This window comes from Cyanistes caeruleus, chromosome 1 (genome assembly GCF_971803275.1).
Source record: "Cyanistes caeruleus chromosome 1, bCyaCae1.hap1.1, whole genome shotgun sequence".
Lineage (NCBI taxonomy): Eukaryota > Metazoa > Chordata > Aves > Passeriformes > Paridae > Cyanistes > Cyanistes caeruleus.
This window is the reverse complement of record NC_141701.1, coordinates 1,667,686-1,688,149: the sequence shown is the minus strand read 5'-3', so window position 1 is coordinate 1,688,149 and position 20,464 is coordinate 1,667,686. Positions and strand designations below refer to the sequence as shown.

Genomic DNA, 20,464 nt, shown 5'->3' with positions numbered 1-20,464 from the left:
GAATTCTGGGGGGAAAATCTGGGAATTCTGTGGGAAAATTCCAGAATTCTGTGGGGAAAAAATGGGAATTCTGGGGGGAGAAAAAAATGGGAATTCTGGGGGGAAAAAATGGGAATTCTGGGGGAAAATTCCAGAATTCTGGGGGGAAAGTTCTGGGAATTCTGTGGCGAAATTCTGGGAATTCTGTGGGGAAAATTCGGGGAATTCTGTGGGGAAAATTCCAGAATTCTGTGGGAAAAAAAATGGGAATTCTGGGGAAAAAAATGGGAATTCTATGGGGAAAAAATGGGAATTTTGGGGGAAAAATTCTGGGAATTCTGGGGGGAAAATCTGGGAATTCTGTGGGGAAAATTCTGGGAATTCTGTGGGGAAAATTTCAGGAATTCTGAGGGAAAATCTGTGAATTCTGGGGGGAAAATTCTGGGAATTCTGTGGGGAAAATTTCAGGAATTCTGGGGGGAAAATTTGGAAATTCTGTGGGAAAATTCTGGGAATTCTGTGGGGAAAATTCTGGGAATTCTGGGGGAAAATTTGCAGGAATTCTGGGGGGAAAATTTGCGGGAATTCTGGGGGGAAAAATTCCGGGAATTCTGGGGGGAAAATTTCAGGAATTCTGTGGGGAAAATTCTGGGAATTCTGGGGGGAAAATTCCAGGAATTCTGTGGGAAAATTCTGGGAATTCTGGGGGGAAAATTCCAGAATTCTGTGGGAAAAATTTGCAGGAATTCTGTGGGGAAAATTCCGGGAATTCTGAGGGGAAATTCTGGGAATTCTGTGGGGAAAATCTGGGAATTCTGTGGGAAAAATTTGAGAAATTCTGGGGGAAAAATTCTGGGAAATCTGTGGGAAAAATTCTGGGGAAAATTCTGGGAAAAATTCTGGGAATTCTGTGGGAAAAGTTCCAGGAATTCTGTGGGGAAAAATTCTGGGAATTCTGTGGGGAAAATTCTGGGAATTCTGTGGGGAAAATTCCAGAATTCTGGGGGGAAAAAATGGGAATTCTGGGGGGAGAAAAAAATGGGAATTCTGGGAAAAAAAATGGGAATTCTGGGAAAAAAAATGGGAATTCTGGGGGGAAAATTCCAGAATTCTGTGGGAAAAATTCTGGGAATTCTGGGGGGAAAATTCCAGAATTCTGGGGGGAAAATTCTGGGAATTCTGAGGGGAAATTCCGGGAATTCTGTGGGGAAAATTTCAGAATTCTGTGGGGAAATTCTGGGAATTCTGTGGGAAAAATCTGGGAATTCTGGGGGGAAAATTCCAGAATTCTGTGGGGAAAATTCCAGGAATTCTGGGGGGAAAAGTTCTGGGAATTCTGGGGGAAAAATGGGGATTTGGGGAAAAAATGGGAATTCTGGGGAAAAAATGGGAATTGTGGGGGGAAAAATGGGAATTTTGGGGGAAAATGAGAATTTTGGAGGAAAAAAATGGGAATTTTGGGGAAAAAATGGGAATTTAGTGGGGAAAAAATGGGAATTCTGGGGGGAAAAATGGGAATTCTGGGGAAAAAATGGAAATTTAGTGGGGAAAAAATAGAAATTTTGGGGAAAAAATGGGAATTTTGGGGGGAAAAATGGGAATTTTGTGGGGAAAAATGGGAATTGTGGGGGAAAAAAATGGGAATTCTGGGGAAAAAATGGGAATTTTGGGGAAAAAATGGGAATTTTGGGGGAAAATGGGAATTTTGGGGAAAAAATGGGAATTTAGTGGGGAAAAAATAGAAATTTTGGGGAAAAAGTGGGAATTTTGGGGAAAAAATGGGAATTTTGGGGGAAAAATGGGAATTTTAGGGGGGAAAATGGGAATTTTGGGGAAAAAATGGGAATTTTGGGGGGAAAAATGGGAATTCTGGGGGAAAAATGGGAATTTGGGGAAAAATGGGAATTGTGGGGAAAAAATGGGAATTCTGGGGGGAAAAATGGGAATTCTGTGGGGAAAAATGGGAATTCTGGGGAAAAATGGGAATTCTGGGGAAAAATGGGAATTTTGGGGGAAAATGAGAATTTTGGAGGAAAAAAATGGGAATTTTGGGGAAAAAATGGGAATTTAGTGGGGAAAAAATGGGAATTCTGGGGGGAAAAATGGAAATTTAGTGGGGAAAAAATAGAAATTTTGGGGAAAAAATGGGAATTTTGGGGAAAAAATGGGAATTCTGGGGGGAAAATGGGAATTTTGTGGGGAAAAATGGGAATTGTGGGGAAAAATGGGAATTGTGGGGGAAAAAATGGGAATTCTGGGGAAAAAATGGGAATTTTGGGGGGGAAAAATGGGAATTCTGGGGGAAAAATGGGAATTTTGGGGAAAAAATGGGAATTCTGTGGGGAAAAATGGGAATTTTGGGGAAAAATGGGAATTCTGGGGAAAAAATGGGAATTTTATGGGGAAAAATGGGAATTTTTGGGAAAAATTGGGAATTCTGTGGGGAAAATGGGAATTGTGGGGAAAAAATGGGAATTTTGTGGGGGAAAAATGGGAATTTTGGGGGAAAAATGGGAATTTTGGGGGGAAAATGGGAATTTTTGGAAAAAAATGGGAATTCTGTGGGGGAAAAATGGGAATTTTGGGGAAAAAATGGGAATTCTGGGGAAAAAATGGGAATTGGGGGGAGAAAAATGGGAATTCTGGGGGAAAAATGAGAATTTTGGGGAAAAAATGGGAATTCTGGGGGAAAAATGGGAATTCAGGGGAAAAATGGGAATTTTGGGGGAAAATGGGAATTTTGTGGGGAAAAATGGGAATTTTTGGGGAAAAAAAGGGAATTTAGTGGGAAAAAATGGGAATTTTGGGGGAAAAAATGGGAATTCTGGGTAAAATGGGAATTCTGGGGAAAAAATGGGAATTTTGGGGAAAAATGGGACTTTTGGGGAAAAAAATGGGAATTTTGGCGAAAAAATGGGAATTTTGTGGGGAAAAAATGGGAATTTAGTGGGAAAAAATGGGAATTTTGGGGAAAAATGGGAATTTTGTGGTGAAAAAATGGGAATTCTGGGGAAAAATCCCCGAAATTCCCCAAGGGAAATTCCAAGCAATCCAATTGCAAATCCCAGCAGGGAAAAGCTGCGGGATCCAGGTGGAATTCCAGGAATTTTCCTTTTTTTTCCGCGCCTACGGAGACCTGGATGGGCGGGAATTGGATTCTCTCTGTCAATTCCTCAATTCCCGAGCGCTCGAGCGGGAAAAGTCGGAGCTGAGGAGGCTCCGGAGCTGCTTCAGAGCATTCCAGAGGTGAGGAATTCCTGGAATTCTGTGGGGAATCTATCCTCAAAATTCCAGGGAAAATCGCCTCAAAATTCCATGGAAAATGCCCCCAAAATTCCATTAAAATTCCATTAAAATCCCCCCAAAATTCCATGAAAATCTCCCCAAAATTCCATGAAAATTCCACCAAAATTCCATGAAAATTCCATTGAAATCTCCTCAAAATTCCATTAAAATTCCCCCAAAATTCCATGAAAATCCTCACAAAATTCCTTGAAAAATCTCCCCAAAATTCCATGAAAATCCTCACAAAATTCCATTAAAATTCCCCCAAGATTCCTTGAAAATCCTCCCAAAATTCCATTAAAATTCCATTAAAATTCCATTAAAATCTCCGCAAAATTCCATGAAAATCCTCCCAAAATTCCATGAAAATTCCATTAAAATTCCCCCAAAATTCCATGAAAATCTCCCCAAAATTCCATCGAAAATGCCCCCAAAATTACATTAAAATTCCATTAAAATTCCCCCAAAATTCCTTAAAAATCTCCCCAAAATTCCATGAAAATCCTCCCAAAATTCCATTAAAATTCCATTAAAATTCCCCCAAAACTCCATTAAAATCTCAAAAAATTCCATTAAAATTCCATTAAAATTCCCCCAAAATTCCATTAAAATCTCCCCAAAATTCCATGAAAATCTCCGCACAAAATTCCTTTAAAATCTCCAAAAATTCCATGAAAAATCCCCACAAAATTCTATGGAAAATCCATCCCAAAATTCCATGAAAATCTCCCCAAAAATCCCTTTGGAAAATCCCAAAAATTCCCACAAAATCCCCCCAAAAGTCCATTAAAACCTCCCCAAAATTCCATGAAAATTCCATTAAAGTTCCCCCAAAATTCCATTAAAATCTCCCAAAATTCCATGGAAAATTCCCCCAAAATTCCATGAAAATTCCATTAAAATCTCCTCAAAATTCCATTAAAATCTCCCCAAAATTCCATGAAAAATACCACAAAATTCCGAGAAATCCTCCCAAAATTCCATGAAAATCCTCCCAAAAATTCCTTTGAAAAATTGACAAAATTCCATGAAAATTCCCCCAAAATTCCATGAAAATTCCCCAAAAATTCCCAGAAAATCCCTCCAAAATTCCATGAAAATGTCCCCAAAAATCCTTTTGGAAAATCCCAAAAATTCCCAGAAAATCCACCCAAAATTCCATGAAAATCCCCTCAAAATTCCATAAAAATCCCCTCAAAATTCCATTAAAATTCCCCCAAGATTCCATTAAAATCTCCCCAAAATTCCATGAAAATCTCCAAAAATTTCATGAAAATTTCCCCAAAATTCCATGAAAAATCTCCCCAAAATCCGTGGAAAATCCACCTAAAATTCCATAAAAAATCTCCCCAAAATTCCATTAAAATTCCCCCAAAATTCCATGGAAAATTCCCCCAAAATTCCATTAAAATTCCCCCAAAATTCCATGGAAAATTCCCCCAAAATTCCATTTAAATCTCCCCAAAAATCCCTTTGGAAAATCCCAAAAAATTCCTTGGTAAAGTCCTAAAAATTCCCACAAAATCCACCCAAAATTCCGTTAAAATCTCCCGAAAATTCCCCCAAAATTCCATGAAAATTCCCCAAAAATCCCTTTGGAAAATCCCCAAAAATTCCTTGGAAAAACCTAAAAAAATTCCTTAAGAAATTCCCCAATTTTTTGGGAAAGTCCCCAAAATTCCTTAAAAAATCCCCAAATTTTTTGGAAAATCCCCAAAATTCCTTGGAAATTCCCCAAAATTTCTGGGAAATCCCAAAATTCTTTGGAAATTCCAAAAATTCCTTGGAAAATTCCCAAAATTCCTTGGGAAAAATCCCCAAAATTCCTTAAAAAATCCCAAATTTTTTGGAAAATCCCAAAATTCCTTAAAAATTCCCAAAGTTTTTGGAAAATCCCAAAATTCCTTCAGGAAATCCCAAAATTCCTTTAAAAACCCCCAAATTCTTGGAAAATCCCCAAAATTCCATGAAAAATCCTCCCAAAATTCCATTAAAATGCCACCAAAATCCATGGAAAATCCACCACAAAATTCCATGAAAATCTCCCCAAAAATCCCTTTGGAAAATCCCAAAAATTCCATGAAAATCTCCAAAAATTCCATGAAAATCCTCACAAAATTCCATTAAAATTCCCTCAAAATTCCCAGAAAATTCCCCCAAAATTCCATTAAAATCTCCCAAAATTCCATGAAAAATTCCCCAAAAATTCCATGAAAATCTCCCCAAAATTCCATGAAAAATTCCCCCAAAATTCCATGAAAATCTCACCAAAATCCATGGAAAATCCACCACAAAATTCCCAGAAAATCCTCCCAAAATTCCATGAAAATTCCATTGAAATTCCCCCAAAATTCCGTTAAAATCTCCCCAAAATTCCATGAAAATTCCACCAAAATTCCATGAAAATTCCATTAAAATTCCCCCAAAATTCCATGAAAATCTCCTCAAAATTCCCTTTGGAAAATCCCAAAAATTCCCAGAAAATCCCCTCAAAATTCCATTAAAACCTCCTCAAAATTCCATGAAAAATCCCCACAAAATTCCATGAAAATCTCAAAAAATTCCATAAAAATTCCCAAAAAATTCCATGAAAATCCCTCCAAAATTCCATTAAAATGTCCCCAAAAATCCCTTTGGAAAATCCCAAAAATTCCATGAAAATCTCCAAAAATTCCATGAAAATCCCTGAAAAATTCCATGAAAATCCCCTCAAAATTCTTGAAAAATTCCCAAAATTCCTTAAAAAATCCCCAAATTTTTGGGGAAAATCCCCAAAATTCCCTGAAAAATTCCCAAAATTCCAGCGTGGCCGTCCCGAGCTGCGACCCCGGAGCTGCAGAAGAGGAAGAGGAAGAGGAGGAGGAGGAAGAGGAAGAGGAGGAGGAGGAAGAGGAAGAGGAAGAGGAGGAGCAGAATTCCCGGCTCCGGGAGCGGCTCCGGGAATATTTCCAGGGGGATCCCGAGGGGTGCGAGGAGGAGGAAGAGGAAAAAAATCCCGGAATTCCCGCGGTGAGGGAGAATTGGGGGGAAAATCCGGGAATTTGGGGAAAAATCCGGGAATTCGGGGGAAATTTGGGAATTTGGGGGAAAATTTGGGAAAAAATCCGGGAATTTTGGGGAAAATTTGGGGAATTCTGGGAAAAATCTGGGGATTCTGGGAAAATTTGGGGAAAAATTCGGGAATTTGGGGGAAATTTGGGGAAAAATTCGGGAATTTGGGGGAAAATTTGGGGAATTTTGGGAAAAATCTGGGGATTTGGGAGGAAAATTGGAAATTTGGGGAAAATTTGGGGATTTGGGGAAAATTTGGGGAAAAATTTGGGGAAAAATTCGGGAATTTGGGGAAAATTTGGGAAAAATTCGGGAATTTGGGGAAAATTTGGGGAATTTTGGGAAAAATCTGGGGATTTGGGGAAAATTTGGGAAAAATTTGGGGAAAAGTTCAGGAATTTGGGGGAAAATTTGGGGAATTTTGGGAAAAATCCGGGAATTTGGGAGGAAAATTGGGAATTTTGGGAAAATTTGGGGAAAATTTGGGGATTTGGGGAAAATTTGGGAAAAATTTGGGGAAAAGTTCAGGAATTTGGGGGAAAATTTGGGGAATTTTGGGAAAAATCTGGGGATTTGGGGGAAATTTGGGAGGAAAATTGGGGAATTTGGGGAAAAATCTGGGAATTTGGGGGAAATTTTGGGGAAAAATCCGGGAATTCTGGGAAAATCTGGGAATTCTGAGAAAAATTTGGGGGAAAATCCAGGAATTCTGGGGAGAATTTGGGGAATTTTGGGAAAAATCTGTGAATTCTGGGAAAATTTGGGGAAATTTTGGGGAAAAATCTGGGAATTTTGGGAAAATTCGGGGATTCTGGGGAAATTTGGGGAAAAATTTGGGAATTTGGGGAAAAATTTGGGGGAAATTTGGGAGGAAAATTGGGGAATTTGGGGAAAAATCCGGGAATTTTGGGGAAAATTTGGGGAATTTTGGGAAAAATCTGGGGATTTGGGGAAAATTTGGGAGGAAAATTGGAAATTTTGGGGAAAATTTGGGGAAAATTTGGGGATTTGGGGAAAATTTGGGGAAAAATTTGGGGAAAAATTCGGGAATTCTGGGAAAATTTGGGGATTTGGGGGAAAATTTGGGAGGAAAATTGGGGAATTTGGGGAAAATTTGGGGATTTGGGGGAAAATTCTGGGGAAAATTGGGGAATTCTGGGAAAAATTTGGGGAAAAATTCGGGAATTTTGGGAAAAATCTGGGAATTCTGGGAAAATTTGGGGAAAATTTGGGAGGAAAATTGGGAATTTTGGGGGGTTTAAGGGGAAAAAATTGGGATTTTTGGGAAAAATGGGGAATTTTGGGGAAAATTTGGGGATTTGGGGGAAAATTTGGGAGGAAACTCGGGGAATTCTGGGAATTTGAGGAAAATTTGGGGAAAATTTGGGGAAAAATCTGGAGATTCTGGGGAAAATTTGGGGAAAATTGGGGAATTTTGGGAAAAATCCGGGAATTTGGGGGAAAATCTGAGAATTTGGGGAAAATTTGGGGAAAATTTGGGATTTGGGGGAAAATTTGGGGAAAATTTTTGGGTTTCAAGGGGAAAAAAATGGGATTTGGGGGGAAAATGGGGAAATTTGGGAATTCTGGGAAAAATCTGGGAATTTGGGGAAAACTTGGGGGAAAATCTGGGGGAAAAATGGGAATTTTGGGAAAATTTGGGGTTTTCAAGGGAAAAAAATTGGGATTTTTGGGGGAAATGGTGAAAATTTAAGGAAAATTGGGGAATTTGGAGGAAAAATCTGAAAATTTGAGGGGGAAAATTGGGGAATTTTAGGGAAATCTTGGGGGAAAATGGGGAATTTTGGAAAAAATTGGGGGTTTAAGGGGGAAAAATTTGGGATTTTTGGGAAAAATGGGGAAAATTTGGGAAAATTTGGGGATTTGGGGGAAAATGTGGGGGAAAAATGGGAATTTTGGGAAAATTTGGGGTTTTCAAGGGGAAAAAATTGGGATTTTTTGGGAAAAATGGGGAAAATTTGGGGAAAATTGGGAATTTGGGGGAAAATCTGAAAATTTGAGGTGGAAAATTGGGAAATTTTAGGGAAATCTTGGGGGAAAAAATGGGAATTTTGGGGAAATTTGGGGGTTTAAGGGGAAAAAATTGGCATTTTTGGGAAAAATGGGGAATTTTGGGGGAAAAACTGGAAAAATTTGGGGGGAAAATGGGAAATTTGAGGAAAATCTGGGGGAAAAATGGGAATTTTGGGAAAATTTGGGGGTTTCAAGGGGAAAAAATTGGGATTTTTGGGGAAAATGGTGAAAATTTGGGAAAATTTGGGGATTTGGGGGAAAATTTGGGAGGAAAATTGGGGAATTCTGGGGAAAGTTGGGGAAATTTGAGGGGTTTAAGGGGAAAAAAATTGGGATTTTTGGGGAAAATGGGGAATTTTGGGGAAAATTTGGGGGAAAAATTGGGAATTTTGGGAAAATTTGTGGTTTTCAAGGGGAAAAAATTGGGATTTTTTGGGAAAAATGGGGAAATTTGGGAAAATTGGGAATTTGGGGGGAAAATCTGAAAATTTGAGGGGGAAAATTGGGGAATTTTAGGGAAATCTGGGGAAAAATGGGGAAAAATGGAAAATTTGGGGAAAATTTGGGGGATTGGAAAGAAATTTGGGGAAAAATCAGGGAATTTTGGGGGAAAATGGGAAAAATTTGGGAAAAATGGGGAATTTGGGGGAAAAATCTGAAAAATTGGGGGGAAAATGGGAAATTTGAGGAAAATCTGGGGGAAAAATGGGAATTTTGGGGAAATTTTGGGGGTTTAAGGAGAAAAAAATTGGGATTTTTTGGGAAAAATTGGGAAAATTTGGGGAAAATGGGGAATTTGGGGGAAAATCTGAAAATTTGGGGGAGAAAATGGGAAATTTGAGGAAAATCTGGGGGAAAATTGGGAATTTTGAGGAAATTTGGGGTTTTCAAGGGAAAAAAATTGGGATTTTTGGGGAAAATGGTGAAAATTTAATAAAAATTGGGGAATTTGGGGGGAAAATCTGAAAATTTGAAGGGGAAAATTGGGAAATTTTAGGGAAATCTGGGAAAAAAATGGGAATTTTAGGAAAATCTGGGGAAAAAATGGGAATTTTGGGGAAATTTGGGAGGTTTAGGTAGAAAAAATCAGGGAATTTTGGGAAAATTGCGAGAAAAAACGAGGAATTGTGGGAAAATCTGGGAAAAATGAGGGATTTGGGAGGCAAAAATGAGGAATTTCAGGGAAATTTGGGGATTTGGGGATGGGAATTTGGGATTTTGCTGTGGTTGAAGGATGAGGAGGAAGAAATCCGAGCTGAGATCAGGAAATTGTTGGCGGCGTTTCCGGACGAGGAATTTACGGGAAGAGCCGTGGCCAGGATTTTCCATGGGATTGGTGAGGGGTTGATCCCAAAAAAACACACCCAGATTCCCAAAAATCCCAAAAAAACACACCCAGATTCCCAAAAAAACAAACCCAGATTCCCAAAAATCCCAAAAAAACACACCCAGATTCCCAAAAAAACACACCCAGATTCCCAAAAAACACACCCAGATTCCCAAAAATCCCAAAAAAACAGACCCAGATTCCCAAAAAAACACACCCAGATTCCCAAAAATCCCAAAAAAACACACCCAGATTCCCAAAAAAAACAGACCCAGATTCCCAAAAATCCCAAAAAACACACCCAGATTCCCAAAAAAACACACCCAGATTCCCAAAATCCCAAAAAAACAGACCCAGATTCCTAAAAAAAACACCCAGATTCCCAAAAAACAGAGCCAGATTCCCAAAATCCCAAAAACCACACCCAGATTCCCAAAATCCCAAAAAACAGACCCAGATTCCCAAAAAAACAAACCCAGATTCCCAAAATCCCAAAAAACACACCCAGATTCCCAAAAAAACAAACCCAGATTCCCAAAAAACAGAGCCAGATTCCCAAAATCCCAAAAATCCAGTCCCAAATTTCCAGTCCCAGATTCCCAAATTCCCAAAAAAACAGACCCAGATTCCCAAAAAAACACACCCAGATTCCCAAAAATCCCAAATTTCCAGTCCCAGATTCCCAAAATCCCAAATTTCCCAGTCCCAAAATCCCAAAAATCCCAAAAATCCAGTCCCAGATTCCCAAAAAACACACCCAGATTCCCAAAAATCCCAAATTTCCAGTCCCAAATTCCCAAAATCCCAAATTTCCAGTCCCAGATTCCCAAAAAACACACCCAGATTCCCAAAAAAACAAACCCAGATTCCCAAAAAACACACCCAGATTCCCAAAAAACAGAGCCAGATTCCCAAAATCCCAAAAAAACACACCCAGATTCCCAAAAAAACACACCCAGATTCCCAAAATCCCAAATTTCCAGTCCCAGATTCCCAAAAAACACACCCAGATTCCCAAAAAACAGACCCAGATTCCCAAAATCCCAAAAAACACACCCAGATTCCCAAAAAAACAGAGCCAGATTCCCAAAAAAACACACCCAGATTCCCAAAAAAACAAACCCAGATTCCCAAAAACACACCCAGATTCCCAAAAAAACAAACCCAGATTCCCAAAATCCCAAAAAACACACCCAGATTCCCAAAAAAACAGAGCCAGATTCCCAAAAAAACAAACCCAGATTCCCAAAAATCCCAAATTTCCAGTCCCAAATTCCCAAAATCCCAGATTTCCAGTCCCAGATTCCCAAAAAACACACCCAGATTCCCAAAATCCCCAAATCCCAAATTTCCAGTCCAAAAGTCCCAAAAATCCAATCCCAGATTTCCAAAAATCCAGTCCCAAATTCCCAAAAAATCCCAAAAATCCCAAATTTCCAGTCCCAGATTCCCAAAATCCCAGAAAAATCACAAAAATCCCAAAAATCCAATCCCAAATTCCCAAAATCCCAAAAATCCAGTCCCAAAATCCCAAATTCCCAATCCCAGATTCCCTAAAATCCAATCCCAGGTTCCCAAAAATCCCAAATTTCCAGTCCCAAAATCCCAAAAATCCCAAATTTCCAGTCCAAAAATCCCAAAAATCCAATCCCAGATTCCCAAAAATCCCAAATTCCCAAAAAATCACAAAAATCCCAAATTTCCAGTCCCAGATTCCCAAATTCCCAAAAATCCAATCCCAGAATCCGAAATTTCCAGTCCCAGATTCCCAAAATCCAAAAAAAATCACAAAAATCCCAAATTCCCAATCCCAGATCCCAAAAATCCAGACCCAGATTCCCAAAAATCCCAAAAATCCAGTCCCAAATTCCCAAAATCCCAAATTTCCAGTCCCAGATTCCCAAAAAACACACCCAGATTCACAAAAAACACACCCAGATTCCCAAAATCCCAAATTTCCAGATTCCCAAAATCCCAAAATCCCAATTTTTTAGTCCAAAAATCCCAAAAATCCAATCCCAGATTTCAAAAAATCCAGTTCCAAATTCCCAAAAAATCCCAAAAATTCCAAATTTCCAGTCCCAGATTCCCAAATTCCCAAAAATCCAACCCCAAAATCCGAAATTTCCAGTCCCAGATTCCCAAAAATCCCAAATTCCCAATCCCAGATTCCCAAAATCCAAAAAAAATCACAAAAATCCCAAATTTCCAATCCCAGATCCCAAAAATCCAGACCAAGATTCCCAAAAATCCAATCCCAGATTTCCAAATTCCCAATCCCAGATTCCCAAAATCCAAAAAAAATCACAAAAATCCCAAATTTCCAATCCCAGATCCCAAAAATCCAATCCCAGATTCCCAAATTCCAAAAAAAAATCACAAAAATCAAAAAAATCCAATCCCAAGTTCCCAAAAAAACCAAATTTCCAGTCCCAAAATCCCAAATTTCCAATCGCAAAATCCCAAAAATCCCAAATTTCCAGTCCCAGATTCCCAAAAAATCCCAAATTCCCAATCCTAGATCCCAAAAATCCAGCCCCAAATTCCCAAATTCCCCCAAAAAATCACAAAAATCCCAAATTTCCAATCCCAGATTCCCAAAAATCCCAAATTCCCAATCCCAGATTCCCAAAAATCCAGACCCAGATTCCCAAAAATCCCAAAAATCCAGTCCCAAAATCCCAAAAATCCCAAATTTCCAATCCCAAAATCCCAAAAATCCCAAATTTCTAGCTCCAGATTCCCAAAAATCCCAAAAATCCAATCCCAAATTCCCAAAAAATCACAAACCCAAAAAGTCCCAGATTCCCAAAATCCCAAAAATCCAATCCCAGATTCCCAAAATCCCAAATTTCCAGTCCCAAATTCCCCAAAAATCACAAATCCAAAAAGTCCCAGATTTCCCAAATTCCCAATCCCAGATTCCCAAAAATCCCAAAAATCCCAAATTCCCAATCCTAGATCCCAAAAATCCAGCCCCAAAATCCCAAATTCCCAATCCCAGATTCCCCAAATCCCAAATTTCCAGTCTCAAATTCCCAAAAAAATCACAAATCCAAAAAGTCCCAGATTCCCAAAATCCCAAAAATCCAATCCCAGATCCCAAATTCCAAAAAAAAAATCACAAAAATCCCAAATTTCCAGTCCCAAATTCCCAAATTCCAAATTTCCAAAAAAATTCCCAAAAATCCAGACCCAGATTCCCAAAAATTCCCAAAAATCCAATCTCAGGTTCCCAAAATCCCAAATTTCCAATCCCAAATCCCAAAAATCCCAAATTTCCAGTCCCAGATTCCCACAAAAATCCCAAAAATCCAATCCCAGATCCCAGAAATTCAATCCCAAAAAAATTCCCAGAAATCCAGACCCAGGTTCCCAAAAATCCCAAATTTCCAATCCCAGATCCCAAAAATCCAATCCCAGATTCCCAAAATCCCAAATTTCCAGTCCCAAAATCCCAAAAATCCCAAATTTCCAGTCCCAGATTCCCAAAAATCCCAAATTTCCAGTCCCAAATTCCCAAAAATCCAAAATTTCCAGTCCCAAATTCCCAGAAATGCAGCCCCAGATTCCCAAATTCCCCCAAAAAATCACAAAAATCCCAAATTTCCAGTCCCAAATTCCCAAAAATCCAATCCCAAGAAATTCCAAAAAAATTCCAAAAAAAAACCAAAAAATTCCCAAAAAATCCAAAAAATTCCCCAAAAAATTCCATAAAATTCCCCAAAAAAATCCATAAAATCCAATCCCAGATTCCCAAATTCCCAAAAATCCAGTCCCAAATTCCCAAATTTACCAAAATCCCAAAATCCCAAATTTCCAATTCCAAATTCCCAAAAATCCAATCCCAAGAAATTCCAAAAAAATTCCCAAAAAAACCCCCAAAAAATCCCAAAAATTCAAAAAAAAAATTCAAAAAAAATCCCAAAAAATCCCAAAAAAAAATCCCAAAAAAATTCCATAAAATCCAATCCCAGATTCCCAAAATTCCCAAAATTCCAATCCCAGATTCCCAAAATTCCCGAATTTCCAGTCCCAGATTCCCAAAAATCCAATCCCAAGAAATTCAAAAAGAATTCAGAAAAAATCCCAAAAATTCCCAAAAAAATTCCCAAAAAAATTCCCAAAAAAATTCCATAAATTCCAATTCCAGATTCCCAAAATTCCCAAAATTCCAATCCCAGATTCCCAAATAAATCCCAAATCCAAAAAAAAATCTGATCCTGAATTCCTGAAAATTCCACCCAAAAAAATTCCCCAAAAAAATTCCCAAAATCCCAAATTTCCCAATCCCAAAATTCGGGGATTTTTTTGGAATTTTGGGATTTTTGGGATTGGGAATTTTTTTGGAATTTGGGGATTTTTGGGATTGAATTTTTGGGGGAATTTGGGGATTTTGGGGGAATTTGAGGATTTTTGGGATTGAATTTTTGGGGGAATTTGGGGATTTTGGGGGAATTTGGGGATTTTGGGGGAATTTGGGGATTTTTGGGATTGGATTTTTTGGGAATTTGGGGATTTTTGGAATTTTTGGGGATTTTTGGGATTGGATTTTTTTTGGAAATTGGGGATTTTGGGGGATTTTTGGGGAAATTTGGGATTTTTGGGAATGGATTTTTTGGGGATTTTTGGGGAATTTTGGGATTTTTGGATTTTTTAGGAATTTGGGGAGTTTTGGGATTGGATTTTTTGGGGATTTTTGGGATTGGATTTTGGGGAATTTGGGGAATTTTTGGGATTTTTGGGATTGGATTTTTGGGGATTTTTGGGATTGGATTTTTTGGGATTTTTGGGGATTTTTGGGATTGGATTTTTGGGGATTTTTGGGGATTTTTGGGATTGGATTTTTGGGGATTTGGGGATTTTTGGGATTGTTTTTTTTGGGGATTTTGGGATTGGATTTTTGGGGATTTGGGGATTTTTGGGATTGGATTTTTTTGGGAATTTGGGGATTTGAGGATTGGTTTTTATGGGAATTTGGGGATTTTTGGGGTTGGGAATTTTTGGGGAATTTGGGGATTTTTGGGATTGGATTTTTTTAGGAATTTGGGGATTTTTTGGGGAATTTTTGGGATTTTGGGATTGGATTTTTTGGGGATTTTTTGGCATCTTTGGGATTGGATTTTTTTGGGGATTTTTTGGGATTTTTGGGGATTTTGGGGATTTTTGGGATTGGATTTTTGGGAATTCTGGGATTGGATTTTTGGGGATTTTGGGGATTGGATTTTTTGGGGAATTTGGGGATTTTTGGGGAATTTTTCAGGAATTTGGGGATTTTTGGGATTGGATTTTTTGGGATTTTTGGGATTGGATTTTTGGGGAATTTGGGGACTTTTTGGGATTTTTGGGATTGGATTTTTTGGGAATTCTGGGATTGGATTTTTGGGGGAATTTTGGGATTTTTTGGGATTTTTGGGGAATTTGGGCATTTTTGGGATTGGATTTTTGGGGAATTTTGGGATTTTGGGATCGAATTTTTGGGGGAATTTGGGGATTTTTTGGGGATTTTTGGGGGAATTTGGGGATTTTCAGAGGGAATTTTGGGATTGGTTTTGTTGGAAATTTGGGCATTTTTGGGATTGGATTTTTTGGGGATTTTTGGGATTGGATTTTTGGGGAATTTGGGGATTTTTTGGGATTTTTGGGATTGGATTTTTTGGGGATTTTTGGGGAATTTGGGGATTTTTTGGGATTCTTGGGATTGGATTTTTTGGGGAATTTGGGGATTTTTGGGGAATTTTGGGATTGGATTTTTTGGATTTTTGGGAATTTTTTGGGATTTTTGGGATTGGATTTTTGGGGAATTTGGGGATTTTTTAGGGTTTTTTGGGATTGGATTTTTTGGGGATTTTTGGGGATTTTTGGGATTGGATTTTTAGGGATTTTGGGGGGAATTTTGGGATTTTTGGGATTGGATTTTTTGGGATTTTTGGGGATTTTGGGCATTTTTGGGATTGGACTTTTTGGGATTTTTCAGGAATTTGGGGATTTTTGGGGAATTTGGGGATTTTTTGGGATTTTTGGGATTGGATTTTTTGGGGGATTTTGGGGATGGGATTTTTGGGGATTTTTTGGCATTTTTGGGATTGGATTTTTTTGGGGAATTTGGGGATTTTTTGGGATTTTTGGGACTGGATTTTTTGGCATTTTTGGGATTTTTTGGGATTTTTGGGACTGGATTTTTTGGCATTTTTGGGATTGGATTTTTTGGGGATTTTGGGGATTTTTTGGGGATTTTTGGGATTGGATTTTTTGGATTTTTGGGGATTTTTGGGATCCCAATCCCGGATTTCTCCCTTCAGGCTCTCCCCGTTTCCCATCCCGGATTTTCGGGCGGGATCGGCGCTTCTGGAGGAGGCTCCTCCCCCTGGAATTCCGGAGCCTTTCCCGCTTGGCTTCCCAGGAAATCCTGGCCTCCAGGTGAAGGAAAAACCGGGAAAACCTCGGGAAAAACCTCTGGAAAACATCTGGAAAACATCTGGAAAACATCTGGAAAACCTCGGGAATTTCAGCGATTTTATCGGGATTTTATTGGGATTTTATTGAGATTTTATCGGGATTTTATCGGGATTTTATTGGGATTTTATCGGGATTTTATCGGGATTTTATTGGGATTTTATTGAGATTTTATTGGGATTTTATCGGGATTTTATTGGGATTTTATTGGGGTTTTATTGAGATTTTATTGGGGTTTTATTGGGGTTTTATTTCTGGAATTAATAAAGGAACGGGAAAAATTCCTGGGATTGGAGCTTGGAGTTGTTTTCCTTAAAAAAAAATGGGAAAGATCCTGAAAAAATGGGGAAAATCCTAAAAAAAATGGGAAAATCATTTAAAAAATGGGAAAAATCTTAAAAAATGGGAAAAAATCTTTTAAAAATGGGGAAAAGTCCTGAAAAAAATGGGAAAAATCATAAAAAAAAAAGGGAAAAATCTAAAAAAATGGGGAAAATCCTAAAAAAAATGGGAAAATCATTTTAAAAAATGGGAAAAATCTAAAAAAGTGGGAAAAATCTTAAAAAAATGGGGAAAAGTCCTGAAAAAAATGGGAAAAATCATAAAAAAAATGGGAAAAATCTAAAAAAAATGGGGAAAATCCTAAAAAAACCCAGGAAAAATCCTTAAAAAATGGGAAAAATCCTTAAAAGAAAAAAGGAAAAAAATCCATCAAAAAATGGGAGAAATCCTTATAAAAATGGGAAAAATCTTTGAAAAAAAATGGGAAAAACTTAAGAAAAAAAAGTGGGAAAAGTCCTAAAAAAACCCAGGGAAAATCCTTAAAAAAAAATAAGGAAAATCCTTAAAAAATGGGAAAAATCCTTAAAAAAAATGGGAAAATCATTTTAAAAAAATGGGAAAAATGTAAAAAAAATGGGAAAAAAAACTTAAAAAAATGGGGAAAAGTCCTAAAAAAACCCAGGAAAAATCCTTAAAAAGTGGGAAAAATCCTTAAAAAAAAAAAGGAAAAAAATCCATCAAAAAATGGGAGAAATCCTTATAAAAATGGGAAAAATCTTTGAAAAAAAATGGGAAAAATTTAAGGAAAAAAAGTGGGAAAAGTCCTAAAAAAACCCAGGAAAAATCATTAAAAAATGGGAAAAATCCTTAAAAGAAAAAAGGAAAAATCTAAAAAAAAAATGGGAAAAGTCCTGAAAAAGCCCAGGAAAAATCATTAAAAAATGGGAAAAATCCTTAAAAAAAAATGGGAAAAATCTTTGAAAAACATGGGGAAAATCCATTAAAAAAATGGGAAAAATTCATTAAAAAAATGGGGAAAATCCATTAAAAAAATGGGGAAAATCCATAAAAAGAAATTGGAAAAATCATTTTAAAAAAATGGGAAAAATCTTTAAAAAATGGGGAAAAGTCCTGAAAAAAATTGGAAAAATCTAAAAAAAAAAAAAAGGGGAAAAGTCCTAAAAAAACCACGAAAAATCCTTAAAAACAATGGGGAAAATCCTTATAAAAAAAAAGGAAAAATCTAAAAAAAATGGGAAAAATCCTAAAAAAACCCAGGAAAAATCCTAAAAAAATGGGGAAAAATCTTAAAAAAACACAAAAATGCTAAAAAAACAGGAAAAGTTCTTTTAAAATGGGGAAAAATCATAAAAAAATGGGGAAAATTCTATTAAAAAAATGGGGAATATCCTGAAAAAAATGGGAAAAATCCATAAAAAAAAAAGGGAAAGTCCTAAAAAAAAGGGAAAAATCCTTAAAAAAAATTTGGAAAAATCCATTAAAAAAAAATGGGAAAAATTCATTAAAAAAATGGGGAAAAATCCATAAAAAAAAAGGGAAAAATCCATAAAAAAAATGGGGAAAATCCATTAAAAAAATGGGGAAAATCCATAAAAAAAATGGGGAAAAATCTTTGAAAAATGGGGAAAATCTAAAAAAAAAAAAAAATATTATTAAAAAATGGGGGAAATTCAAAAAAAATGGGGAAAATCCTGAAAAAAAATTGGGAAAAATCCTAAAAAAATGGGGGAAAAATCCTAAAAAAATGGGGAAAATCTAAAGAGAAAAAAATGGGAAAAGTCCTAAAAAAAGCCAGGAAAAATCATTAAAAAAAAAAGGGAAATTCCTTAAAAAAAATAGGGAAAAACCCTTTAAAAAATGGGAAAAATCCTTAAAAAAATGGGGAAAAGCCTTAAAAAAAAGGGAAAAATCCTTAAAAAAAAAAAAGGGAAAAATCTAAAAAAGAATGGGAAAAATCTAAAAAAAAATGGGAAAAAAGTTTTGACTTCCAAAAAAAAAAAACCCTGGAAAAATCCTTGGATTCCTTTAGGAATTTGGTCCTGGAAATTTGATTTATCCCTGAGAAAAAAAAAAAAAAAGAGACTTTTTTTTTTTTATTATTATTATTTTATTTTATAAAAGGAATTTTATTCCCAAATATTTGATTTCCAGAAAAAGGAAATTTGGTCCCGGAAAAAAAAAAAGTTTGGAGTTCCTGGAAAAGGGGATTTGATCCCTCAATTTTATCAAAAAAATCCCAAAATTCCAAAGAAAATTCCAAAATCCCAATCCCGGATTCCCAAGCTCCCAAAATCCAAATTTTCCCCCAATTTTTTCCCCGTTTTCATCCAAATTTCCTTAAGATTTCCCAAATTTTTCCAGAATTCCACAATTTTCCCCCAAATTCCCTAAAGTTTCTTAAATCCAAATCCCAGAATTCCCAAAAATCCAACCCCAGATTCACAAAATTCCCAAATCCCAACCCCAGATTCCCAAATCAAAAAAAAATTGATCCTGAATTCCCAAAATTCCCAAAAAAATTCCCAAATCCAAGCCCAGATTCCCAAAAAAATCAGAAATCAAAAAAAAATCCGATCCTGAATTCCCAAAAAATCCAAAAAATTCCCAGAAAATTCCCAAAAATCCAATCCCAGATTCCCAAAAAAAATCCCAAATCCAAAAAATCCCATCCTGAATTCCCAAAAAATCCCAAAAAATTCCCAGAAAATTCCCAAAAATTCCCAGAAAATTCCCAAAAATTCAACCCCAGATTCCCAAAATTCCCAGATTCCCAAAAAAAATCAGAAATCAAAAAAAAATCCCATCCTGAATTCCCAAAAAATCCCAAAAAATTCCCAGAAAATTCCCAAAAATCCCCAGAAAATCCCCAAAAATCCAATCCCAGATTCCCAAAATTCCCAGATTCCCCAAAAAAATCCCAAATTTAAAAAAATCCTATCCTGAATTCCCAGAAAATCCCAAAAATCCCCAGAAAATTCCCAAAAATCCAACCCCAGATTCCCAAAAAAATCAGAAATCAAAAAAAATTGATCCTGAATTCCCAAAAAATCCCAAAAATTCCCAAAAAATTCCCAAATCCGATCCCAGATTCCCCAAATCCCACAGGAGACTCCAAATAAAATCAGGAATTTTGTCAGAATTCCCAAAAATCCAATCCCAGATTCCCAAAAAAATCACAAATAAAAAAAAAAATCCGATGCTGAATTCCCAAAAATTCCCAGAAAATTCCCAAAAAATCCAAGCCCAGATTCCCAAAATTCTCAGATTCCCCAAAAAATCCCAAATAAAAAAAAATCCAATCCTGCATTCCCAAATCCCATCCTGAATTCCCAAAAATTCCCCCAAAAAATCCCCAAATCCAAGCCCAGATTCCCAAAAAAAATCAGAAATCCAAAAAACCCATCCTGAATTCCCAAAAAATCCCAAAAATTCCCAAAAAATTCAACCCCAGATTCCCAAAAATTCCCAAAAAAATCCCAAATCCGATCCCAGATTCCCAAAAATTCTCAGAAATTCACAGAAAATTCCAAAAAATCCAATCTCAGATTCCCAAAAAAATGACAAATTAAAAAAAATCCCATCCTGAATTCCCAAAAAATCCCAAAAATTCCCAAAAAATCCCAAAAATCCCCAGAAAATTCCCAAAAATCCGATCCCAGATTCCCCAAATCCCACAGGAGACTCCAAATAAGATCAGGGTTTTTGTGGGAATTCCCAAGAATCCAATCCCAGATTCCCAAATTCCCAAAAATCCAAGCCCAGATTCCCAAAAAAAATCAGAAATAAAAAAAAAATCCCATCCTGAATTCCCAAAAAATAAAAAAATTCCCAGAAAATTCCCAAAAATCCCCAGAAAATTCCCAAAAATCCCCAGAAAATCCCCAAAAATCTGATCCCAGATTCCCCAAATCCCACAGGAGACTCCAAATAAGATCAGGGTTTTTGTGGGAATTCCCGAGTTTTTCCCGGTGCCGGGAAATCCCGGTGGGAATTTGGGCTTCCGGAAGGTTCCGCCTCAGGAGAATTCCC

General features: G+C 37.0%; 1 protein-coding gene across 2 annotated transcripts in view; it reads left to right on the top strand.

The window, feature by feature from the left end:
* Positions 1-16,422, top strand: part of RECQL4 (RecQ like helicase 4) — a 52,815-nt gene extending 36,393 nt beyond the window's left edge. Inside the window, exons 21-24 of one of the 2 annotated variants that reach the window (XM_086876138.1) lie at positions 3,048-3,225; positions 6,069-6,273; positions 9,583-9,685; positions 15,979-16,422. In XM_086876138.1, coding sequence (XP_086732264.1) covers positions 3,048-3,225; positions 6,069-6,273; positions 9,583-9,685; positions 15,979-16,100 — 608 coding nt within the window. In that variant the 3' untranslated portion in view covers positions 16,101-16,422. The remainder of the gene's footprint in view (positions 1-3,047; positions 3,226-6,068; positions 6,274-9,582; positions 9,686-15,978) is intronic. The other variant, XM_086876148.1, reaches the window with a different exon arrangement.
* The last annotated feature ends 4,042 nt before the right edge of the window (positions 16,423-20,464 follow it).